Source organism: Lactuca saligna, chromosome 5, assembly GCF_052625555.1.
Source record: "Lactuca saligna cultivar CGN05327 chromosome 5, ASM5262555v1, whole genome shotgun sequence".
Classification (NCBI taxonomy): domain Eukaryota; kingdom Viridiplantae; phylum Streptophyta; class Magnoliopsida; order Asterales; family Asteraceae; genus Lactuca; species Lactuca saligna.
In genome coordinates this window covers 24,629,613-24,657,070 of record NC_136421.1, presented here as the reverse complement: position 1 = coordinate 24,657,070, position 27,458 = coordinate 24,629,613, and the positions used below count along the sequence as shown (strand labels likewise).

Genomic DNA, 27,458 nt, shown 5'->3' with positions numbered 1-27,458 from the left:
ACAAAACATACTTTAAAAAACATAAACATACAACCTTCATAATAAACATATTTTGAAATAAACTTCATTGAAGGCTATGCGGATCCTCTACAGCTCTGCAGAATCTTTGTTTTTTAATTTTTAATTTTTTTTTTCGTTTTTTTGTTTTTTTTTTTTTGTTCATTTTCGTTTATTAATATAATTTTTTTTAAATACACTAATACCTTATGTGATTATTATGTAAAAAATTCTACAAAAAAATGTTAAAAATAATGAAATGTTTTATGTAATACGTTTGCCTCTGAGGAACCGAAACACCTCTGCGGATCTTGAGTTTTTTAATTTTTATTTTTTTGTTTTTTCTTTTTTTCTATTTTTTGTTTTCGTTTATTAATATTAATTTTTTTAATACACTAATACCTTAAGTTTTATGTAAAAAAAATTGACAAACAGAAGTTAAAAATAATGAACTTTTGTTTAATATCAGTCCACAGAACTGTTTGGCAATCCACAGAACTGTTATCAGTGGATCAGTGTACACATCTGCGGATCAGTGTACACCTCTGAGGATCAGTATACACCTTTGCGAATCTGTGTACACCTCTACGGATCAGTGTACACCTCTGCATATCAGTATACACCTTTGCGGATTTGTGTACAAATATGCTAATCAGTGTACACCTCTGCGGATCTGTGTACACTTCTACGGATTAATTATAGAAGTTATAGACGTATTTTAATGGGTTTTTATGAGTTTGTGAGTTTCAATTACTAGTAGAAATTGTTTTTTCATTGTGTTTGTGGAGAGTGATTTATAAATATAAAACAGTAAAAATATATGGAAAACATACATCAGTAGTAAACGTATTATATAAAACATTTCATTATTTTTAAATTTTGTCAAATTTTTTACATAATAATCACATAAGGTATTAGTGTATTTAAAAAAAATTAATATTAATAAATAAAAACGAACACAAAAAAACGAAAACAAAGAAGAAAAAAAATTCAAAAAACAAAGATTTCACATAGCTTTAGAGGATCCGCAGATACTTTAATGAAGTTTATTTCAAAGTATGTTTAATATGAAGGTTGTATGTTTATGTTTTCTAAAGTATCTTTTGTAACCTACTTAAAGTATGTTTATTATTTAGAATATAAGTGTGTGTAGTTTTATAAAAAACATAAAATATTTGTATAATTTTTATTAAACACAAAACTTTATAAACAGGTAATTAAATAAGAAAAACGAAAAACGAAAAAAAAAATTACATAATAATCACATAATACCTTATGTGATTAAAAAAATATATTAATAAACGCAAACAAAAAAATAATCCAGAAAAAAAAACAGAAAAAAAAAAAAAAAAAAAAAAAAAAAAAAAGATCCGCAGAGGTGTTTATGGTTCCGCAGAACCCCCTCTGCGGAACCTATGGTTATTTTCTGAAATCTTTATTTTTGTAGTCATTTTCTTCAAATTCACCATACATTTTGGTCATTTGACGAATTTAATCATGTAGTTTTATTTATTTGTTTTTTTTCTTTCCATAACAACATTTTCTTATTACCCAATCATAGCAGTAACAATTGTTTTTATATTTGGATGACATAATTATAATAATAATTGGGTTGATTTTTCAAAATACAATGTTGTAAAAGGAAAATAAAAAAATGAAAGTATCTTGATATTTCATGCATAAAATTAGGTTGATTTTCCACAGCTTGAAGAAGCATACGCTAAAATACAAACCTGGGTGAATTATACCGAAATATGCAACAAGCATACAACGAAATGCAAACTCCACTGGTCTATCAGAATCCACCAACTCTGGTAAATGAAATTGGAATATTATCTGAGATTGCATCATTCGATCGGGTGTAATAATTCAATTAGGGTTTGAAACAACAGGGGCTGAAAGAGCTAAAAGAATCGACAATACAACAAGCGTCTAGTAGTTGTTACATTGACGCAGCTACTGATGAAACTGTGTTTGATGTGAATAAAGATGTCGATGATTTATTGCACGTTGAAGTGAAGGAGCAACGACTGAGCAATCTGCTACAAGCGGTGATGGTTGGTGGTTGTCTGGTTGCGATGCCGGTTCTTAAAAAGATTCTAACTTCGGTTCTTTGGGGTTACTTTGCTTTCATAGCGATTGAAAGCTTACCTGGTAATCAATTTTGGGAACGAATCTTATTACTCTTCACTACTCCAAGTCGAAGATACAAGTAACTTTTGTAGTTCCTGTATATTTACTTACTTTGAGTAAATTACAACTTTAGTCCCTATGCTTATACATATAGTTTCAGTTGACATCTTTATTTAATTCTGTTTCTATTTGATTTATTATATATCTGGGTGTTGGAAGAAAATCATGCGAGTTTTGTTGAAAGCGTCCCATTCAAAACAGTTGCTTGGTTTACATTGTTTCAAACTGTTTACTTGTTGGCTTGTTTTGGCATAACATGGATTCCAATTGCAAGTGTTCTTTTCCCTCTCCTCATCATGCTGCTTGTTCCTGCAAGACAATATTTTCTTCCAAAACTTTTCAAAAGCGCACATCTTCAAGATTTAGATGCTGCTGAATATGAAGAAGCCCCTCCCACCACCTACAATATGGCATTTCGTGTAATTAACTCAACTTTCTTCTTGCATTTTGCATAAAGAAAAGACAGATACCTACTAATCACTTTTGTTTATTATATAATTTGTTTTACAGGATGATGATGATGCTCAATCAAGAACATCCCAAATGGATAGTGCGGAGGTTCTTGATGGAATCATGACAAGAAGCAGAGGAGAGGTCTGTCATTCCAACAGTCCAAAAATAACAAGTTCGACTCAAACTCCTCGACAAATGCAGCCTGCTTATAGTCCACGTCAGCAGGCTTACGACAGTCCAAGTTAGCATATTTATAGTCCACGTCAACACAGTTACAGTCCACGTGTAAGGAGCCCGGGATCGGTTGGAAAAGGGATAGAAATCAAGCAAACATCGAGTCCTGATCCATCAAGATGTAGAATGTTCTGGGTGTTCTGAATGTTCTAAGATGTAGAATGTTCTAAGTGTTTCTTTTCAAAACAATTCTTCATTTAAATATAATGGTTTAATTCTTAAAAACACTTTTCTTGAAATCTCATTCATAATCGAATTACAAAACATAACTCCATTTTCACTTGCATAATAAACCAGGATCCTCAAAACATGACTCTTTCTCTGGTGTGTACAATCAAGCCGGTGCTGTCCCGTGATCCTGAGAGAAACCTGAAACACATAACACAAAACACTGTAAGCACGAAGCTTAGTGAGTTCCCCAAAATACCAGACATAACACATATTAGCCACTCGAGGCTATAACTCTGTGGGTCCGTGGACCCTACTCTGTGAACCTTCCGGTTCTAACTCTATGAACCCTCCGGTTCTAACTCTGGGAACCTTCCGGTTCTAACTCTGTAAACATGCACAGCATAAATCACATAGAAATAATGCAGTACAACACATAACATACATAGCATACAAATACTCTGTCACATAACTCTGGTTACCTACTCAAGGTAAAGTATAGTGAGAAGACTCACCTGGTACTAAGAATCAACCTCCAATCATGTTGCTTGCCAAACACTGACCTCTAACTCTGTGTCAAGTCCCACAATTAACCCAATCAGGAACTAAGTCCAATTTCTCAATTACCAGGTCTAAAGATAGACCATCTACCAATCCATTACGGTCCTAACCCATTGGGCCCACCAAGGCCCAATAATAAATGGGCTTTCCCCAAGGCCCAACCTCACCCTACAAGACAAGCCCAACATGAGGCCCAAGACATCAATTTAATTCTCTGATCACAGGCTCCACTAAGCAGGCCCAAGGATTCCGGCCCAACACTTAAAGCCCAAAAGATCACCTAGCCCAAAAGCCTACAGAGGGGTTACACGGGGCGTACCTCTCTTGGTACGCTCAGCGTACGCAAGCATGCACAAATTTGATCGGGGACCTCAGCCCAGTACACAGGGCGTACTAGGATTACGCTGGACGTACTCTCGGCTTTGCTTAAATCAATTTCTGGGTCTTAACCCGTTAAGACCTTAACTTATCTCTTGGATCTGGACTTCTTAACATCTCTTATTCCATAAAGTTATCGACTTTAAGCCTTTGCATGGCTGATGAGGTCACAACACATAAAAACTCTTACTTTCTTAACCCAAAATGCTCATAACTCATGCATGGGTAGATTCACACGATCAAGACCTCATTTTTATGGTTCTTCATCACTAGATACACTTAAAAGGACAGGTTATTAAGCTTTGGAGTGCATCAACTCATAAAGTCTCAAGCTTGGGACCAAAAACCCTAAAATGGACCCTAAAATGCACAAAACAAAAAGAGAGGGAAAGCTTGGAGCTTTATACCTACAAATGGTGCTCTAGCCCCAAGGAAGCTCAGATCCACAACTTGCTCTTCGACTTCACTCCCTTCCATGCTCCTTCTTAACTCTCAAAAGTCCCCAAGAACACAAACAAGCTCATCATGGCCACCACAAACTTCAAGAACGGATATTAGGGTTTGAGAGGGTCTAATAACTGAGGAAGGTGGCCAGAAATGAGACCATCTCTTTCTTTTTATAAGGACACTTCACTTAATTAGGGTTTTCTTTTGTGCCTAGTACGCCCAACGTACCCCCTGGTATGCCCAGCGTACTAGGTGGCTCTTGCTTAAGAAACACGCGCATCTATACGCTAAGCGTACGCATATGTATGCCCAGCGTACTTCGCTGCCAACTTCTTGACTTTAAGGACTTAACTTGTCAACCCTCCAAACTTTCATAGCTTCAAAGATAAAACTTTGATTCCACCATCCTCATACATATCGAAAGGTAATGAGATCCCTTACGTTTCAAGCAACTCGCCTCAACCCGAAACCTTCTCGCGCCCGACTCATGGCCCACCAACACTAATCACGAACAATCTGAAACAGGATGTTACAATTCTCCCCCACTTGAATTAGATTTCGCCCTCGAAATCGCCCCTTAGCCATATATGAATTTATACTATCTCTGAACGGTACCACCGAATGAATCTCATACCATACCGAAATCTTCTTCCATGGACAACTGAACCCACACAGAAGCCCCAAAAATCAAAACTAATCCAACCACTCTGACGCTGATACGCTCAATCCCAAAATCTGGAAACGCTAGTGGCCTGACCCGCCGCCAGACCGCCTACTCACACGATCACCATGATATTCGCTCCTCGAATGTCAAACCCCGATAACTCACTGATCCACTGATCCACCATCGCGACTGGTCTTTCGACACTATTCAGACTCGTATCCACTTGGATATCCTCCAGTGGAACCATTGCCGACTCATCGGCTATACACTTCCTCAGCTGCGACACGTGGAAGGTATCATGAATCAGATCCAACTCCGCAGGTAGCTCCAAGCGATATGCTACCCTGCCTACCCTCGCGATCACTCTAAACAGCCCGATATATCGGGGCCCCTACTTTCCCCTCTTCCTAAATCGAATCACTCCTTTCCAAGGAGATACCTTCAGGAGTACAAAATCACCGACCAAAAATTCGAGCTCGGACCGACGCCTGTCCGCATAACTCTTCTAGCGACTCTGAGCGGTCAACAATCTCTGCCTGAACTGTTGTATCTGCTCTGACGTCTGAAACATGATCTCTGTACTTCCATCACACGTTGCCCTACCTCTCCCTAGCAAATGGGGTCCGATACCTCCTTCCCTACATCAGCTCAAAGGGTGGCATACTGATGCACTAATGATGGTTGTTGTTGTAGGAAGACTCTGCTAAGGGAAAATACGGGCCACAATTCCCCCCCCCCCCCAAATCTGATACACATGCCCGAAGCATATCCTCGAGCGTCCGAATCGTTCGCTCGCTCCGAAGAGTCCACAGACATAACCATGGAAAACTCTAGCTCATTTCTCATATTCATCTTCGATACCGAGCACCAAGTCAGCTTTTGGCCTCACAACTGAACCCCCAAAGGTCATACATAACATGATCCAAAATATCTCACTAACTTCCTCCCCGTGACCACTATCACGGCGCAGTGACACGCAAGTCACGAAATTCCCTTTCCCTCATAAAAAAAACACAATCCAATCGAAGATCGACTCAGCTCTAACCTCTGGCATCTGCTGCGCCTCGTTGACCCTCCCGACAGAGACGGAGACCCCAGTCTCGCCCCGGTTTAACCACTAGGCTCCATAAACTCGATACTAGGGCTACTCAAGCCTAAAACTCTTCTGCATCATGCACTTATCGGAGAACACTCCATCATCATACTCTCTTGCCGTCTAGTGGGTACTATGGCTTCCCGCAACATTACGACATCCTCTAACTAGTGATAATACGACTCCTCGTAGTATCACAACGCCAACTAACTAGTGAGTACTATGGCTCCCCGTAGTACAACGACTCCCTCCCTCTAACTTGTGAGTACTACGACTCCCCGTAGCATCACAACACCCTCTGATTGGCGAATACTACGGCTCCTCGTAGCTTCACCCTATACTCTCATTCTCATTACAACGCCACACTATGTTCACTAACTCATGCACCGAAGACTATCATAGATAGTTACACACACACTTGTCGTGATATGCATTACAAACTCTGGCGGCAACCGCCATAACACAGAACCTACCTCTGCAGAGATCCACTTCCTTAAATAATCCATCTTTATGACAATACACGAAGGGCTCCCACTGAAATCGTAGGTACATGATACATCACTAGTCGTCTTAAACCCAAGACTCTAAATAACTCCGAAGTCGGGACGCTATACGCAGAAACCACGGAACACCATAACAGAGCATCACAATGTCCTGCCTCTACCACTGATTCCCTTACTCCCAGCACCATACCATCATTACGAGTCTTCCACTTGAAACGACTCTGACCACCACCAGATTCCCGACCATTGACCACCCGCCGTGGAGACACCCATCCTTCTCTCAGACGTATACCACATGCATTATCTCGCCCTGCACCTTTCCTTGATCACCAATGACCCTGATCTCATGAATTCAAGCCGCAGGTTTCTGTATCCAACCCCTAACCGCTCTTGCACAAATCTCTGGTTCTCTCAATAAACCACCCGATTCTCCCCCACTTAGGGTTCGAACCATCACTATCCGACACATCAACAATCTCACAAACTATTTTCACCAGCAATAACGCACCTACCCCTGGAAAGTGCTACGCAACGCCCGATAATCCCCTTTAAGGAAATCAATCGATCTCATATACTCTGAACCTCAGATGAAATCCTCAAGAACTTCTCATCACGACTGCCTCTAGTCGTTCCAAGTCTCGTACCAATCCAATACCAAACAACTCAACTGTCCAATAACATCACTGACTCATAGACTGGACCACGAAATCATCATACTCTCCCACCTCGACTCATCAACCGACATTCCAACACATGGATCATCCCAAGAACAGGGACCCACTCCCATATTCAATACCCAAAATAGATAGAAAAACCCCTGCACTGATAAACTCGACAGGACTCCCCACTAATACCTCTACAATACGCCCTACTATACTCAAATAGGTGTAACGTGGTCCTCGACTATCTCAGTCCTAACTGACTATCTGCTCATGGTAAATTACTGCCTCGCGGCACACATGCTACCTGATACTCTGATGGAAAATCATCCTCAATGACAACCTGCAGGGTTTACCCCCAAACCCAAAACTTAAACATCATGCCTCTCATGTTTTGCACACGAACATAAATAGCACCACCCAAGTCATAGAAGGTGACATCTCCTCTATCGACTGATTGCTCAACTCAGACTGAAATTCTCCCCTCCCTCTGAATCCTTACCAAAATACTCTGAAAGGCTCTCGACCTCCCTCTCAAGGGACGCCTCTTCGAACTCAATCATGGCCCACTGGCCTAAAACCCATAGCGTCCAATCTCTACCTCATCAATCATGACCGGATAACCGGAGAACCACGAGCATCATTCACTATGAACCATGGTACTCATCCCATGACATCTCTTCTCAATATGCTCCGGTGTATGGTACACGAACCATAGCATCACTCCTCCATCTGCTCCGATGTATGGTACTCGAACCATAACATCACTCCCTCATCCGCTCCGATTTATGGTACTCGAACCATAACATCCCTCCTCAATCCGCTCCGATGTTTGGTACTCGAACCATAACATCACTCCTCCATCTGCTTCGATGTATGGTACTCGAACCATAACATCACTCCTCAATCTGCTCATTAGAACCTTCAGAATACTCCCTGTAACAAGTATGGGTCCTCTGCTTTCAGTAGTACGGGCCCATACTACCTGCCACATCTACCCATACTTTCCACACGGACTATCCCGGAGCTCCTAAGTAGCTGCTCGACCTTCTCGTTCCCCAATTCCGTCGTGCGTGCTCGCTCCCCAGCGAAATTCTCTACTCTGCCAGTGCACTCATCTGGCTAAGGTTACTCCCTAGGCTCTTCCTAGATTCCCATACTTCTCTGCCATCAGCTGCTGAAGAGCTCCTAATGATGCCAGCCATCTACCTCCTGAATATCGTCATATTCGCTTGGTAGTTGACTCCCATCATCGAGAGTTCCACGAAGCACGAAGCAAGCAGCATTCGAGCATCGAAGAATACATAGGACTCACTCTGGGTGATAACTCCACTTGCTCTGCTTATCCTCGAAAGTACCACCGAACTCTGCATCTCTTCCCCTCGTGGGTTCTAACTATTCTTTCGCTAAGTACCAAGGTACTCATCCACATATCTCCCTTAGATTACTCCTCTACTCAAATCCCTTAAAGGATTCCAACTAAATATTCTCACTCATCACATACTCAAAAGCACATCGCATATAACAGCAATTTCCTAGGCTAAGACATCATAAATTAGGCCACTCTAGTCCTAAGATATGAAATACCTAGCCTGTTTCTAGCATGCAATAATATCTCATAAAGTGCATCATAAATATCTCATAACACAAAAGTAAGGGTATTTTGGGAAATCACCGTTCAGGCTCTGGCTGATTGTACACACTACTCTTTCTCGCTTTCTCTTTGAACTCTTATTTGCTTTAGAAAATTATTTCTTTGAAAGCTTTTCTTACTTCCTCAGTTTGAGTCCATATTTACCCAAATGTGCATCCGAATCCCTCAAACCAAGGCTTTGATACCAACTTGTAACACTGTAAATTTCAAAACAATTTTTCATTTAAATATAATGGTTTAATTCTTAAAAACACTTTTCTTGAAATCTCATTCATAATCGAATTACAAAACATAACTCCATTTTCACTTGCATAATAAACCAGGATCCTCAAAACATGACTCTTTCTCTGGTGTGTACAATCAAGCCGGTGCCATCCCGTGATCCTGATAGAAACCTGAAACACATAACACAAAACACTGTAAGCACGAAGCTTAGTGAGTTCCCCAAAATACCACACATGACACATATTAGCCACTCGAGGCTATAACTATGTGGGTACGTGGACCCTACTCTGTGAACCCTCCGGTTCTAACTCTGGGAACCTTCCGATTCTAACTCTGTAAACATGCACAGCATAAATCACATAGAAATAATGCAGTACAACACATAACATACATAGCATACAAATACTCTGTCACATAACTTTGGTTACCTACTCAAGGTAAAGTATAGTGAGAAGACTCACCTGGCACTAAGAATTAACCTCCAATCATGCTGCTTGCCAAACACCGACCTCTAACTCTGTGTCAAATCCCACAATTAACCCAATCAGGAACTAAGTCCAATTTCTCAATTACCAGGTCTAAAGATAGACCATCTACCAGTCCATTACGGTCCTAACCCATTGGGCCCACCAAGGCCCAATAATAAATGGGCTTTCCCTAAGTCCCAACCTCACCCTACAAGACAAGCCCAGCATGATCTGATCACAAGCTCCACTAAGCAGGCCCAAGGATTCCGGCCCAACACTTAAAGCCCAAAAGATCACCTAGCCCAAAAGCCCACAGAGGGGTTACACGGGGCGTACCTCTCTTGGTACGCTCAGCGTACTCAAGCATGCACAAATCTGATCGGGGACCTCAGCCCAGGACGTGGGGCGTACTAGGATTACGCTGGACGTACTCTCGGCTTTGCTTAAATCAATTTCTGGGTCTTAACCCGTTAAGACCTTAACTTATCTCTTGGATCTGGACTTCCTAACATCTCTTATTCCATAAAGTTATCGACTTTAAGCCTTTGCATGGCTGATGAGGTCACAACACATAAAAACTCTTACTTTCTTAACCCAAAATGATCATAACTCATGCATGGGTAGATTCACACGATCAAGATCTCATTTTTATGGTTCTTTATCACTAGATACACTTAAAAGGACAGGTTACTAAGCTTTGGAGTGCATCAACTCATAAAGTCTCAAGCTTGGGACCAAAAACCCTAAAATGCAAAAAACAAAAAGAGAGGGAAAGCTTGGAGCTTTATACCTTCAAATGGTGCTCTAGCCCCAATGAAGCTCAGATCCACAACTTGCTCTTCGACTTCACTCCCTTCCATGCTCCTTCTTAACTCTCAAAAGTCCCCAAGAACACAAACAAGCTCATCATGGCCACCACAAACTTTAAGAACGGATATTAGGGTTTGAGAGGGTCTAATAACTGAGGAAGGTGGCCAGAAATGAGACCATCTCTTTCTTTTTATAGGGACACTTCACTTAATTAGGGTTTTCATCTGTGCCTAGTATGCCCAGCGTACCCCTTGGTACGCCCAGCGTACTAGGTGGCTCTTGCTTAAGAAACACGCGCATCTGTACGCTAAGCGTACGCATACGTACGCCCAGCGTACTTCGCTGCCAACTTCTTGACTTTAAGGACTTAACTTGTCAACCCTCCAAACTTTCATAGCTTCAAAGATAAAACTTTGATTCCACCATCCTCATACATATCGAAAGGTAATGAGATCCCATATGTTTCAAGCAACTCGCCTCAACCCGAAATCTTCTCGCGCCCGACTCGTGGCCCACCAACACTAATCACGAACAATCTGAAACAGGATGTTACAGGTGTGTTTGGCTTGTTTTGCTTGTTTGGCTTAAGGCCCACTTCAAATTACCGGTGACACTACTTCCATCGAACAAAGATGCATAAAGCTCTAGATAAGCTAATGGATGTGTTTTCAGTATTGCAGCCTTCGGGTGACCCTAAACTAAAATTGTTATAAATAATATAAAAATATTATATTTTTACACACGCACACACACCAATTATGAAAAAAAAATACCTTCTTAAATTCATCCCACTGTTCAGGCATTAAGTTGAACATGTTTGTTTAGGGTTATACAATTTCTAGTTTTTTTTTTCAAATAAGCTCATCTAATAGATTATCATAAGTATTTTTCATTTGCTTTTGGGACAATTCCATACCAAATTTTTCTTTAAGAACGCTTCCTAATTTAATCCATGAATCTTTGTGCATGCTTAAACCTTTTCTACCAACCTTGTTAACTTCTTCGATGCAAGATCGAGTAAACACTTTATATGTTCAAAGGACCATTGGATTTTCTCACCCATTTACACAAGGTACATATTAATTATAAACACATATCAAACTTCATATAAACACCTATCACATATTAAGATTCGGACAAACATCTATCATGTAGCAACTATCATGGTAATTTGCACCAAGTTCATAAAAACAAATTTTAAGTTCATAAAATAGTATAAACATTGATAAAAGCATGTTGTATGTAATAAACATAATACACATCAATAGAAACTTCAGATTTCAACTAAAATCCATATAGTTTAAGAATTTTTCATCTGTTTTTTTACTGATTTGTATAAAATTAGATTTCAACCAAAGGAAGGCAACATTTGAACTTGCAACAATGCCAAAGGAAGAAGGTAGATGCGACGAAAGAAAGCTCATACACATGTAGACATCATCATGACATCATACACATACACATTCAAAGAACTTGCAGCAATGCTGAAGAAAAGAAGCTCTGAATTATTACCTGATAGAACCTCCGACGAAGGCAGATGCGTTGTTGGAAGAGAGAGGAACAACGATGGGAGTAAACTACCGTCAGCGACGATGGGAGCAGGAACAGGAACGATGATGGTGGTACTCGGATAAGAAGCGATCGCATGGAAAAGACGTCTTAGAACAGATTGTTGGAAATGCGCCACTCGTTTTTTGAAGGATAAAGTGTCGACCTAATTTAGGTTTAAGTTTTTTTATAGAGGTCTACGAAAAAGGTCTTCCCGTTCGAATACATTGGTCCAAGTCTTTTAAAACGCAGACATTTTGACGTCTACAGATTGTTAAAAATAAATGCACTTCAAAGCCCCGCAAACATAGTTGTCTTTCCACTCGCAGACATATAATTGCTAACATTTTTCCAAAAATCAAAGAAGACCTTAGACATTTTTATCAACTACAAAAGTTCAAAAGGAATAATTTTGGATAACATATTTTTTATTGGTAAAATATGTAAATCTCTTGAAATGGCATATTTCTAATGCTTCTTTTGTCTTTTGGCGAGAACTAGAATTAGTTTGTAATAATTTTACAAATATAATTACTAAAAAATGCATTACCTTTTTTAATCGTACAATACATATATAATACATTCTTTTAGAAAAATTAAATATTTTCTTATATTTTGTTCTTATTTATCTTTCCCTTCTTATGAAACAATAATATATGAAATCCGTTAATTTTTTTTTTTTTTTTAACACTTGTCATGGTAAAAAAAAATTAATCGAAAAAGTAGGAGGATATTTGATTTTTTTAATCAACTATTTAATCACCATATTTCCATTTTGGTAATTGTATTTTTTTCTTTTAAAAACACAGTCTATTTTTGGAAAGTAGGGCCAGGTTTCTTCATGTTTTTTTCATTATGTTTTATGTGGAAAGAATTGAGAATTAAAAAACGATTAACTACGGATGTAATAAAGAAAATTTGATGTCCATATTTAATTCAAATTAACTGCCGAATGTAACTCTCACCTCATTCAAGTCTTGTTAATTAAAGACAATCAATTCGCTATTTTTTAATTGGCTACTATTATAAGCTTTCTCTATCATTTTAATGGACTAAAGGGTATGTTTGTCGATTTAAATAATTGATATGTTCATGAGTCAACTAATAAAGTACAATGGTGTTCATGAAAATACAAACATCCTAATGGTATTTAAGTGTTGATATAAATTCAGGGTTTATTGTCCATAAATAGGAAGAATGCTCCATTTTGGGAAGAAAAAAAAATACAGGAAAACATAATTTTGTTTTTATATTTTTTTTATTATATGTGCGAATATGAATATTTCTTAATCATATGTTTATATTCTCATAATTTTATCAATTATCACTTATGTCTGATTTTCATGAAATTAACAAACATGTATCATAAAAAAAAAATGGGATTAATAAACGACAGAGCAACTTATATTTTATATAACTAAAGAGGGTATAAACTATGATTAATAAGTTTAATAATATCTAGAGAAATATACCGTTATGATTTACCATTGCAAAATAATTTGTTTAAGTTTTTTTAAACTACAAATTAATGTAATTGAAATTTTTTGTTCTAAAGTTGTAAAGCCTCGGTCATTCCCATTAGGCCAAAAGTCACTTGCTAAATAGTACATGATTATGAGGTTGTTAAAATAATTACATTTCATTCGGTCTTAGACTTAATTAATACACTTAATAGTGTACAGTAAATTGCTTTAGGTTTGTGTCAATAGACGAGACAAAAGTTTAATATCTCGAATATGGTTATAAAAAAGGTTTATTGTATAATTTGACCAATTTAATTTTGGTCATAAGCTAATCCTAGCCATTGGATCAACACAAACATCATTTAATGTTTGCTCTTAATTAATTCCTTACCTATTAAATACCAACAAAATTAAACAAATCAGAGTTTAACATAAAGGGGGACAAGACTGGACTATCACTCTCTCTAACCTTTGTGTTCATAATTTTCTCAATGTTCTAATCTCTCCCATGGATCTTCTTTCCCAAAATGAAGATGATTTTCATGTGGACACAAAAGGAGTCTTTCAAGATTTACACCAACTCGACAATCTTTGTCTAGCGGGTTCATCTTTTCATCCGGATTATTCAACCCATGTTGAGGGTTATGACCCGTTTGGGCCATTGTCATATGGGTTAGGTTCAAATGATCTTGAAGTCTATCAGTTTAAACCTCTTGAACATGTAAATGATGTTGAAATGGTGATGAATTTAAATAATTGTGACAAAAGCTTCACGGGTTGGGATTTTTCGAACCGTTTGGAATGCCCGATTCAAGATCCGAAACCCATGAGATTCTTTGTGCCGGATGAAGGATCATGTGTCACTGCTGACAATGGAATCAAGAAAGGTAACAGAAAGACGTATAAAGGGAAAAATAAGACAAATTCATCCAAAGGACAATGGACTAGAGAAGAAGACAGGTAATGTACTCCAAAGATTACCTAAAGTTCGAATATAATCAGAATCCTTGCTATTGTCAAATGAATTTTACATTAAGACGTAGAAGTTAAAATTTTGATATTTTTGTGTGTTGTTTTCCGTTCCCCTTTAAAAAAGATAACACGTTAACTATTTTTCACAGTTAATTCATAAAACTACCATGATCCTGAGGTGAATGAACCCCACTTGACATGAAATATTATCTCAAAATGCATGTTGTAAAATATGTAAATATATTTAATCGATTCTTGAACCTTTGAAAAAAAAAAGTTTATGAAAATATAAGGAAATAAACTTAATTTGTCAAACTTGGGTTTTTAACTATTTTCATTTGACATACTAAGTTTATTGATGTATACCTAAAAAATGTGAAATTATAAAGCTTGACTTTAAGCTAATTTCATTTGAACATTGAATCCCAATTGGAATATATATCTAGATCAGGTATAATGAATTATTAATGGAGAAAACATAGTGAATGCTAATATATGCATGGTTGGTTGAGGAAATATGCAGGATTTTAAAGGAAATGGTAGAGAAATATGGGGTGAGAAAATGGTCATATATCGCTCAGAAGTTGAAAGGAAGGATTGGAAAACAATGCAGGGAGCGATGGCACAATCATCTTAGACCTGACATCAAGGTTTGTTAAATATATGCGGTTGAGTTTAATATTATTTTTTTTCAATTTCAAAAAAAAAAAAAAGAAAAAAAAAAGAAACTTTTTTCCATAACACTTTTTCCAAACTAAATACAGCTTTGAGTTTTCCACAATAAATAGACACTAAAAGATTTTAAGGATGTAGAAACACATGACAATCATTGGATCAAAACAATTGATATCATGATAGTCATTCACATGGAAATTGCCTTTGCACATGTAAATCATTTTAAAGGGTGTTTGGAATTGCTTTAGTAACTTAGTTAAAAAAAAAAAACGATTTTTGAATTCGTTAAAATTAGGTTTATTAACAGTACGAAACTGATACGGACAAATCTTAAAATGATATATTCGCAGAAGGATTTTTGGACAGAGGAAGAAGATCGAATACTGATTGCAGCACATGCAGAGGTGGGAAACAAATGGTCAGAAATAGCAAAGAAACTTCCAGGAAGAACTGAAAACTCAACTAAAAACCATTGGAACGCAACAAAGAGAAGGCAATACACAAGGCGTAAATGTCGATCAAAATGGCCAAGGCCAAGCCCTATTTTGCAAAACTACATAAAGAGCTTGAATTTACCAAGGGGAAGAACGAATTCAAATCACAGTAATCTCGGGGATGATTTTGATTACAACGAGGTCCCGGAATTCGCCATGGATGAGAAGTTGCTTGAATGGGATAATGATGTCGACTCATTGCTTGATGATTTACCTTCCAACTGTAACAATGGTGGTGAGGAGGTGGATTCGTATTTGCAAGGTGATGTGAAGAAGGAGATGGATTTGATGGAGATGATTTCTCAGGTGAATCTTTAAGTAGCGATATACATATATAGTTATAATAGTAATAACTAATCAAATGAAATGAATAATGATGATGGGGGTGGTGGGGGGGGGGGGGATTTTCAAATTTCAATGCAATAAAAGGTTGTACATTGTGCTTTGAAAATAGTAATGTAAGAAAACATGCACTCAGGGTTTTAAAAAGATAGGATATATGTCCCGAAAACACAATGTCATCTAAAATACACATAAAGCTATTACCCAAAAATCTCATTTCTTTTTTCTTTTTTATTCGGATTTAAGTTCAAGCAGTTTTGGTTTTGGGCTTTAAGCGCTTCACCTGCGAGTATAGGAAGACTCCAGCAAGAGCAACTCCGGTTCCTGAAAGTTAAAATTAATGACAAAATTGTGCATTTTGAGTATAAATCGGAAAAATACAAAAAGGGGCTTTATCGTAATTTAACGCGGAAATTAGTTTTACCAATGGAGTTGATAGGTGAGACAGGTGTTCGGAAGAAAAGAACAGATGTCACAATCACCACCACACGTTTCACACAGTTGCCAACAGAGTGTGTCACTGGAGATACCCTTTGTAAAATCATATAGGAAACCTGCATCAAGGGTAAAACTGTCTTTTTAAGTTTCTTAAATTAACAAAGTGGTGATTCCCTTTTTTTTATATACTAAAAGGAATACTAGTTAGTTACCTGCTGATATGCATGGAAGCAGATTGCAGCAAGAAGAGACCTAATGTACACTTGTTTCACGTTCAAGCCCTAAAATATCAAAGGGAAATAAGCTTATAAAGATAAGCCAGAAATAACAAATTTTTAAAAAAAAATGTCTATTTTTTATAAATACTCACAGCAGCCTGTAGATATGCAGGAGTAACCCTAACTCCTTCAGTGAAGAAAGTAACAGGAGCCAACAAGAAAAGTGACATCACTGTTATAACTGAGAAGAGGGTAATATTGTCCAATGATTCCTGTGAAAAGATAAACAAGTGAATACACATAATGAACAATATAAAAGTGTTTGCAGAAAGTACCTCTTTCTTAACCATAAATTTCTTGCTGAGGACATTTCGCGATTGATTTGACAAATTGGATGCCATTGCACTCCAAAATCCAGCCCTGTTTACCAAATGCAATGATCAGATCATAAAAATAATGCATGAAATAACATATATATATATATATATATATATATATATATATATATATATATATATATATATATTCTGTTCTGACCAATTGAATGAGGCCTCAGTCATTGAGGCAAGAGCAACTCCACCAGCAATAGGTAAAAGGGAAGTAACCACCCATGGTGTTGGCATCTGTGGTGTAGGATAGATAATTACTTAGAATTAAAAGATCAAATTTTTTAATAAAGAATACAGCATTTAATGTGTAGAGATTAGAAGATTGGAATACAAAAGATGTTTGATAATTGATAGAAGGATACCTCTCCTAGAAACATAGCAGACAACACAACTGAGAAAAATGGCTCCATGGCTTTGATTGTGTGAGTAAATGAAACAGCAACTTTTCCAAGACTCATGTTTGTGAAAAGATTGCCTAAGGTGTGTACCATAGCAAGTGGCAGGATTGCTAGAAGCTGCAAGTTAGCAAGTAATAATAAGTATCAGAAAAGATGATGTTAAGAGACAAATATGTTCATTCATAATGATGATGATGATGATGATGTACCTGTGCACCACTGATTTTTGGTCGTTTGTGAAGATTTAATGTCCACATCAAAAATACAATGACACTTCCAACAGCAAACTGAACTGTGGTGACAGTTATAGGATTGGGGAAGACTTTCAAAACCTGCATTAAGAATTGAGAAATGTTATTACTTTTCAAGTACACAAGCCAATTAAAGATTGAAAAGAAATCAAATCTCAATGCATCTTTTTCTTTCATGTATGGTATTGCTTCATTTCGTCATATCCTACTGCTACAATTGGAATAAAAAAAAATGCACCTATAATTAAACCTTGCTAAGAAATAATGAAATGCATATGAACAATGCTAGATAGGAGAAGTTCTGATATTACACAGCAAGTTTAAATCACCAAAAATTACCGAATTGAGTAAGTTTTCCTGTGATGGATCTTTCAAAGTTATTAAACCTTGCATGAACAGGTTCTACTTAGTTACTAAAACTGTAAAAGAACGCGATTAAGAAAACAAACGTACGTATTATTCTATCACACATATAGAAAACTCCGGCCTATAAATCGACAATTTATAAAGCATTTCACATGTATCTAAAAGCATGCAGGGATATTATATGCATCGATTGAATCAGAAACCTGCCGTTTGATACACCATGTGTAATCCAAGCCACAATCTCTTAAGGAACATGACGTATAGAATACAAGAGACTTTAAATAGAAAGACAGTGAAAAACGGAACGAATTACAAACCTGCTTGTTATAGATATTAAAGTAGATATTGAAAAGGTACCAAAGCCCAAACAATGATCCTAGCACAATTGTTTCCGCCAACTTCGACTTCCTCGCAGCCGCCGCCTCAGCGCCGTCGGCACTTTCAGGAACCGACGCAGCTTTAACCTCGAAACCATCAGATTCACGCTCCGGAACCGGAGAGGGAGTTGAAATCCAATCACCTAGCTTCCTAGGTGAAGAGGAACAGCGAATTGAAGGCAATCTACGAGTGGATGAACCGTTGATGGAGCCAAAAGTAATCGATGATTTCAAGGGCAACGGAACATAACCAGTACTCAATCGGTGATTACGAGACTTGAGATTTGAAATCGAATTGGAGAGAGTGAACGAACTGCTCTGCATTTTGCCAGATCTCAGATGTGTGAGCGGGGGTTGGTGAGGGAGTATTGGAGGCTCCGCCGATGTAGTGGAGGGAGATTTGTTGAGGGGAGGGTGGGAGGGGTTTTTGAAGCCGAACTTTTGTTGGGCTATTTTTTTTCTTTTGTCTTTTTATGTGTTTTTTTTATTGGGGGTTTTCTTGGGATATCAGATTTGTTATAACTTGGACACAACCAATCGGTAGTTGAGCAATGCCTAGACTGTAATTTTATAAAAATGAATTTCTTTGTGCTTGAATGAAGTGTTTAAATTCAAATTTAGATATTATAATATTTATGTAATAACGAAAACTAAAATTTGATATTTATCTTTTCCTATTATATTAGGAACAGTAACGTTATTTGGTTTTGGTGTTTGGTCACAAAGGTTTTAAATTTTAGAGTTTTACAAAATTAATAGATTTTGATAGATTTAGTCCCTATAATTTTATATTTTATAGAAAATGTTCATGTGAAGTTTCTTTTTTTATAAAAATAGTTTATATATATTTAAGATTTTTGTATGTTGGCAAATTTGACTCTGTGTATAAAATAAATTATAAAATTTGTCCACGTAATTTACTGAAAATGTCATTTTGCAATTTTTTTTACATAAACAGTCTATGTGTTTAAAATTACAAAAATAATTCCTATCAAATAGAAAACTTGTTGATTACACCCCTCATAATATACAGTCACCAGCCTTTTATATTGTTACATATAATATTTCGACAAAATTATGAAAAGGCTTCTAACTCAAAGACATCATATATTGTCATCCCTTTTTTGGGGTAGAATGTTCAAGTCTCGTTTGAAACATATATGATTTATGAGTAGTTTAGGAATAGATTAGAGTTATCGTTCAAAAAATATTAAGAAAATTTTGCAAATTCCCCCATATTGTTTAGGTCAATCTATGTGTTTAGTTCATATCTTTTTCTTACTCGAACATGCAGGTGATTTGTTTGTCTTTTATTTTTGGTTGTGGCTTCACTTGAAATTACCAATACGCTCTTAGGTCATGTTTGATAAACTAGCTTATAAAATTGTTTATCAATAAAGTATCTCAAACTAGATTATCAATAAATTATCTCGAACTAGATTATCAATAAGCTAGTTTATAAGTTACTTTATAAACTAAAACAAGTTACTTTTATGGTTTATCAAACGTAATCTACAATAAACTAGTTTATTTTCTCCCAAACATGACCTTATTAGGTATTTTATTTTTTGATAGAGTGTTGTGATACGCTTTTAAAAAAATATGATGTTTTTGTGCACTATATATAAAAAGAAATATAAACATAGATATCATATCAGTTTCTTTGATGTGCTATCATTACACACAGAGTATGGATCATATGCAAAATGCATCGTCGTGAACTTGTCGGGTTTAAATTTTCATCGTGAGGATGAATATGACACTTTCTTAAAATTGCAAAAAGATGATCATTTTTAGACCTAAACCACAAACAACTAACTACATGGACCAAATTTGTAATTTAACAAGTTTTTTGAACTTCACAAGCAAAGTTTATAAAGATAAACACAATACTTTTATTTATAACAATATATACAAAGCAATTCAAGAGCACAATTTCTTCAAACCTACAATTTCAATAATACAAACAATATGTAAAATGTGAAATAGTAGATGTTAAATGAGGAATATTGAACACAAGTATTTATAAAAGGTTTGGCTCTACATTGAGAGATTAATCTAGTTCAACAGAGATATCATCGGTGCTGTAAAGATACCATCTCCATCTCTATTGATGGTTGCTTCGATAAAACAATAGCTTTTGAGTTTTAGGTAGTCTTAAAAACCTTGTACAATATTTGCCTATCTAGTACTCTCAAACTCTTCTCAAGAGGATATTGGATCTTACTCACAATAATACTCAAACACTTGCACAATATGATAATCTTGAATGGAGTCACACCAAACCAATATCGACATTGCAACAAGTGAAGATTTGATAGCTGAATAAATGTAGGGTGAATATATGATCTTGGAAAGCTTTAGAAACACTTAATAAAATATATCTCAAAGAGTATCATTTGTGTTCGTAGAAATGATGGGATTCAAAATAATGTTGTGTATGTTTAAAATCAACAACCTTTTTGTTTTGCTGGTTGTGGTTACAGGATGCTCGTGGAAGAGTTGGTTGTGGTTACGGGATACCTAGCGGCCAATACCCCATTTTTTATCTTAGTTTGCTAGTGGGTTTGAATATGAGGAATGTGGATAATCCAAAATAGGTGGTTCATAGTGTAGCACCTGGTTCTTGGTACGTAAAAATTCATCTTAGTGTTTTTTTTTTCATGTTTAGCCTTGGACTCGGCGAGTAGTAGGTCCGACTCGCCGAGTAAAGACGTGCTCTGAAACACGTTTAAGTTGGCGACTCGGCGAGTCCATATCCTGGACTCAGCGAGTCCCCGCTGTTTGATGAAACCCTAAATTTCAAGGGTTTGCACCTTATTTAAACCCTCTTATCCGCCCCTAAGCTCGCCCCCTTCACCCTCAGAGCTCCCAACATCGTTTATACCCCTATTCCTTGTGAGATTGAAGTGTTTTGGTGTGTTCTTGAAGATTTTGAGGAGAAAGAAGAGTAGATCAAGAAGAGGAGAAGGAGACCAGGCATCTTTGTGTCACCTCAGCGTTTCCTTGAGGTATAACTCGTTTCCCTTCTGTTTTCATGCTTGTAGTCTCTATTAGCTGCATGAAAGTCCTTCTTGAGCCATTCCCCAAGCTTGTTTGTGCATTGTGGGTTGTAATAAGTTGTTAGCCTCTAAATCTAGGCATGATTGAGTCCCCGGAGCTTGGATCTACTACCTTTATGGAGTCATATTGCATGAAAGCCCTAGATCTACCCTTTTGGTGCATTTTGAGCCTTAAAACCTTCATTGGTGATTATTTACACGTAAAGTTGGAAACTTTACGTGTAATTCATGCCCTAGAAACCCAAATCTGTGAATGGCATGAGTTGAATTCAAGAAAATCGAGTGTATAGTAATTGCATGTGGCCGACTCGGCGAGTCGAGTCGCGAGTCCCCGAGTTTTCCCCCTTTTCGTGTTTGCGGGTTGGAGTAGTGAGTCGTAGGGTGTGACTCAGTGGGTTGGAAGCCAGACTCACTCATGTAGTAACTCGGCGAGTCAATGCCATGACTCGGCGAGTTCAGGGCACTCTTCTTACCTCAAGAACAGACTCAGCGAGTTGTTCATACAGCTCGGCGAGTATCAGCATAAAGTGTTCTTCGGATGAAGAAGAACTCGATGAGTTGTTCATACAACTCAGCACGTAGGATGAAGGACTATTGGCCTTTAGCTTAGAAGGAAAACTCGTCGAGTCAATGCCAAACTCGACGAGTAGAGACGGGATAGTGGTCAGACAAAGGGAGAGGGACTCGGCGAGTTGACAGGCCAACTCGATGAGTCGGGTCAATTGGAAGATGACTTTGACTTTAACTCATGGTTTGGTTAAGGGTAAATGATCAGTTTACCCTGAGGTCGGTTAGTAGTATTTGACTAAGTGTTTGGTGGGAATTGCAGCCGGAGGATTTCCGGAGCAGCAGTAGCAGACAGACCATTCCCGCACAGATCAGCAGCTACTACGAGGTGAGTTACCTTCCAGTAGCAGTGGGTCTAAGGCCACAATGTCGGCCCACCAGTAGGAGATGTATGATAGATGAATGTTTTTGTGATATCATCTAGGTTTGCTACTACCTGATATGTTATATGCTAGCATAATATGTTGTATGAGAGTTCGGTTATTAGGATCGAAGGGTAGTCAGACACCCCAGATACGCTTGACAGTATGTGATGATATGTTTGTATGTTGGCGTGTTATGTTATATGCGATAGAGGTAGTAGGAGGGGACCAATCCCCGAGTTCGGTTGTTAGGACCGAAGGGTAGTTCAGGCACCCCAGATATGTCTGATAATATGTTATGTTATGATATATGTGATAGTAGAAGTAGGGGTGAAATAGTCCCCAAGGTTCGATCGTCAGGACCGAAGGGTAGTCAGCACCCCATAATGGCTTGACACGGATAGGTCGGCACCCCAGAATGGTCGTACTGGGTAGGTCGGGCACCCCAGAAATGCCTGACAATATGTATGATATGCGATTGTATGGTATGCGGTATGATGGGGGAACCACTAAGCTTCGTGCTTACAACTTTCAGTTTTGGTCTCAGGTACGTCTTCTTCAAAGGGGAAAGAGCTGGCGCGGTAGCGGCCCATCACACACACGCTTGTATTCCGCACCATGAGATTTTCCTGGGGATTGTACTCTGATGTTGTTATGTTTTTATAAACTGTTTTCCAAACACGCACACTTTTATGAAATGATGTGATTGGTATATGGTTTACTACTAATGTTTTGCTAAATATATGTTTTCAAAAATGAAATTTTTGGCTCGTATTTTTGGGACGTTACACATAGATTCAAGAAGCGGTTAGCGAATTGGAAAGTTAAGCTTCTTTCAATTGGAGGTAGGTTGAATTTGATTCGTTATGTTCTTAGTAGTTTGGGTAAATATTACACTTCTATGTTCAAGATTTTAGAGACGATTGTATTTTAAGAGCTACATTCTTTGGGGTGGATATGATATACAGAGGAAGATATCTTGGATTAAGTGGGAGATTGTTTTGAATTCTAAAGATAAAGGTGGTTTGGGGGTAGGAAGTTTAAGGCGCTTAATGTGGCGTTATTACAAAAATAACATTGGAGGTTTGCTATAAACATTAACTCCATTTGGTGTAAGGTGATTAGAAGCATTCATGGTTAAATAGGGGTGTGGGTTTCCTTGTTCATAAACTGAAGGGGTGTGGTGCTTAGTAAAAAATGGTTAAATTTTTTGATAAAATGCATGAAAACAAACTGTTTCTCATTCTTTTTTACATAAAAAAGTTGAAAATGGGATGGATACTCAGATTTTGGAAAGATGTTTTGTTGGGAGATGGAATTCTTATGGATAGGCTCCTGAGGATTTATGCTTTGGAGGTTCATAAAGAATGCTTAGTTGTTGATAAATGAAGAAACGATATGTAACATCCCGAAATTCAGGTATATCTCTTTGATCCTTTTCTTTCCTCAATTTGTCAAAATTAGTCCTTGAAAAGAATGTATGGTTTTTTAGTACATTGGGCGTAATGGAGAGTACACTACGCGTACTCATTAGCATGTTCTTGACGCGGAGGCTACCTAGTACGCGGGGCGTACCATAATGTATATTGGGCGTACTAAGTTCAGATAGAAACCCTAATTGTGGGGGTGATCCCTATATAAGGAACGTTATGGCCTCACTTTTAGCCACCATTTCCAGAGAGCAAAACCCTAAGTGTGCCCTAACCCTCGTTCTAGAGCTTGTGTGAGTGTGGTTGAGCTTGAAAGTGTTCTTGTGTGCTTTTGAAAAGGAGGAGGTGCTATTGAAAGAGCTAGAGTTGTAGTGCAAGCTTTGGATCTGAGCTTTTCTGAGGGATCAGCGCAGGGATCTGCGCCTTCCGCTACTTGAGCTCCAGAGGGTCGGCCAGTGAAGGCCGAGGCACCGAAGGCTCGTGGTAGAGCTTTCCAGTTGACAGCGGAGGAGGTCCGCGCAGTACCAGACGTTGTGGCCGGTATATTCTCTTACTTATTTTATTATTAAGATATGTTATGCTTATATTGTGACGGGTAGGTACTTTTCTTGTGAATTTTATGCCTGCTTTGGTGTTATTTGACTCGGGTTCGAGTCGATCTTTCATATCCCTAGCATTTAGTCGTCGCATCAGTATCCAACGTGAGGCGTTGATCTAACCTTTGAGAGTGTCCATAGCTGATGAGCATGTTGTTTTCGCGACAGATGTGATATGGGGATGTATGTTTGATATTTTTGGAGTCGAGTTTCCGATAGATTTGGTACCTATTGCGATGGGGGATGTCTGTGTCATCGTGGGCATGGACTGGTTGAGTCGATTCGGAGCTATGATCGACTGTGATGTCAGTGTTGGGTTATGAGCATTCTAACACTCCTAAGTGTACATGCAACCCTAAATATCTCGGATCTATGTTTTCTCTATTATACATACAAATATGAATATCCAAGGGTAGTCGTGACCAATCTTCGCAAAGCCCTAAACTCCGCAAGTGAACGAATTCCTCACAACAAAATCACATCTACTCCATCTGAAATTTGTTGTCTTGAGATGGTATGAATCCCTGACTATGACATCCCCATTTCACGACCAGAAAAGACCGATTTTATTTATGCTTTATAAAAATCATAGTACCTCTTTTAATAAAAATGTTGCAGAATTTGTTCTAGTAACACATGATACATACGTTATCAAAGTATTTCCGAAGAAATTTATTTTTATTCATTTTATAACATTTGGGATGTCATTGTCATACAAAAACATAAGCATAAACAAAACTTACATTCATTATCACTAGTGATTTATATCTCCTTAATCTCTTAGTGTAATATGACTTCATATCAACACCTATAATATAAATAAACTGAGTGGGTCAGGTTGGAAAACCTGGTGAGTACATAGGGTTTTCAACCTATAATAATATAATTATTATGTTTAATCATCAAACAGTTAACTCAATTACCCATCCCCATTATCTTCTTTACTATTAAGGATCTACTCTAAGAATCAGGTATTTATCCTAAGGAATAGGTACGAAGTCCATCGTTCTCAATGACACAACTGTCAAGCACAACTGCTAGTTCTATCACTTAGGTGCAACTGCTAGAATTGTGACATTCTCTCTGAGGCACAACTGTCGGTATTGTCCTTCGGGCACATCTTCTAGGGTTATCTCGTTTATTGATAATATCATTTTCGAGAGTCCACTTGCAATACATGTCAATGGGTTTTTTAGAGTACACCGGTGAACACATCGTTCACAACACCTACAGGTTGCGAGCCTGCTAGTGTTCCACTGGACTGTCTAGAATAGTCTGTGGTTGTCATCCATACTCTGCTAGATGACGGGGCCAACATTTAGGAACAAGGCTTCTCACATCGTCCACCTCTCACCCTTACCTCATGGTATATATCACATCTCAACTCATCATCCAACTCATATTTCATCTACCCATGTTTTACCCAACATATTATGTAGATATGAATACATATACAATTTAAATCATATAAAACTTGTATAAAATCGTTCATCCAACATAGATAGTAATTATACAGATAATATGCACACATAGCATGTAATTGACATAAAATACTTCATATCTATGTGTAAGATGAAAGAGACCATGCACTCACTTAAAAAGGTGGTGACTTGGCACTCGGACAACACTTCGTTACTCTTAACACAATTTTCCTTTGACAAAATCTAGTATCATTACCACTAGAGTTTAGTCTAGTATTCATCGAGACTAATTAATAGTCTTGCTATTATTACTATTATATAAACACGAAACAATATTTCTCAAATACTATATACAGACATGGGCCAAACATACCAATAATTACCAAAATGCCCTTGGAAGTCAACTGGTCAACTCTTGGTCAAAGTCAAAGTCGTCAGTCAAAGTCAAACTTCCCGGCTGATCCTACTCGCCGAGCCAGCCCACTGACTCGCCGAGTCCCTCAATTCTGAAAAAATCTCATCTCAACTCACTGAGTCATCCCTTGACTCACCGATTCTCAGCATAACCAGAAAAAGGCTAGGACCTCAAGACCAGACTCGCCGAGTCCAAGGCTATCTTCAACCAACTCTCCGAGTTGTTCTTCCAACTTGCCGAGTTTCCTCCTATCTTCATGCAACTCGCCGAGTACACCTATGCGACTCGCCGAGTACCACTAGCTCTTAACCCATACAGAGGCTTTCCAAGCCATGCAGAGGTTCCAATCCATAGATCTACTCTTCCACAAGCTATTCCTCACGTAAAGTTGCAAACTTTACGTGAATCCAAAGAGATCTAAGCATAATATACTCTAGGGCTAGGGTTTGGGACAAAAGAACTTCACCAACGACTCTTGAGCATGGACTTTATGGCTTTCTGGATCACTAATCAACCTAGATCTGAGGTAGCAACCTTAGATCTTATACCAAACTTGAGATGGACCTCATTCATACCACAAAAACCCCACAATTGATAGTTCTAGATGCACAAAAGCTCAAACAACAGATTATTACCTCAAATGAAAACTCCAACTGAAGAATAAGCTAAATCTCTGCAAAGTCCTTTGCTCCAACCTTCTTGTTCTTCACTTCCTCTCCAAGATTTCCTCCTCCAAGGCTCTATATGCTCTCAAACTCTCTCACAACCGAAAGCTAGGGTTTCTGGACTTCAAGGGAGAGTAAAGAGGCTGGGGAGAGGGTATTATGTCCTTTATATAAGGCTTAACCCCCGGGATTAGGGCTTTCTTCATACAGTACCAACTCGCCGAATCCACCCATGAGACTTGCCGAGTTGACCCTCTTACTTACACTATTAGCCCTTCAACTTTACTTTTGAATTTTTGGGATGTTACAAAAATGTATAGAAGATTATACCAATCCAGCCAACTAAAACAATGAAAATTAGGTCGAATATATTAATTCTACTATGATCAATTGTTGTTTTTATAAAATATAATTTAAAAAACATATTTATAAAAGTATATAAATATAAATATCGAGAGCAAACGGATACGAGAATTTGTGTGTGATTTGGACCGAAAATCCAT

The 27,458-nt window shown here is 37.7% G+C and overlaps 3 protein-coding genes across 3 annotated transcripts; 2 read left to right on the top strand and 1 right to left on the bottom strand.

Moving 5' to 3' along the window:
• Positions 1 to 1,751: 1,751 nt before the first annotated feature.
• LOC145045148 (putative boron transporter 2) lies at positions 1,752 to 2,989 on the top strand. Its single transcript, XM_078993487.1, has 4 exons — positions 1,752 to 1,811; positions 1,875 to 2,210; positions 2,340 to 2,609; positions 2,701 to 2,989. Exons 1-4 carry the CDS (start codon positions 1,752 to 1,754, stop codon positions 2,887 to 2,889), a joined length of 855 nt encoding a protein of 284 aa, XP_078849613.1. The 3' UTR covers positions 2,890 to 2,989.
• An 11,036-nt stretch (positions 2,990 to 14,025) lies between these two features.
• LOC145045147 (transcription factor MYB98-like) lies at positions 14,026 to 16,125 on the top strand. The gene is made up of 3 exons (XM_078993486.1): positions 14,026 to 14,477; positions 15,013 to 15,139; positions 15,515 to 16,125. Exons 1-3 carry the CDS (start codon positions 14,026 to 14,028, stop codon positions 15,974 to 15,976), a joined length of 1,041 nt encoding a protein of 346 aa, XP_078849612.1. The 3' UTR covers positions 15,977 to 16,125.
• Positions 16,071 to 18,861, bottom strand: LOC144997043 (phosphoenolpyruvate/phosphate translocator 1, chloroplastic-like). Its single transcript, XM_078956861.1, has 9 exons — positions 18,378 to 18,861; positions 17,653 to 17,775; positions 17,408 to 17,560; positions 17,194 to 17,279; positions 16,992 to 17,076; positions 16,809 to 16,928; positions 16,651 to 16,719; positions 16,425 to 16,554; positions 16,071 to 16,324 (listed from the first exon to the last, which is right to left on the bottom strand). Exons 1-9 carry the CDS (start codon positions 18,759 to 18,761, stop codon positions 16,248 to 16,250), a joined length of 1,227 nt encoding a protein of 408 aa, XP_078812987.1. The 5' UTR covers positions 18,762 to 18,861; the 3' UTR covers positions 16,071 to 16,247.
• Positions 18,862 to 27,458: the final 8,597 nt, after the last annotated feature.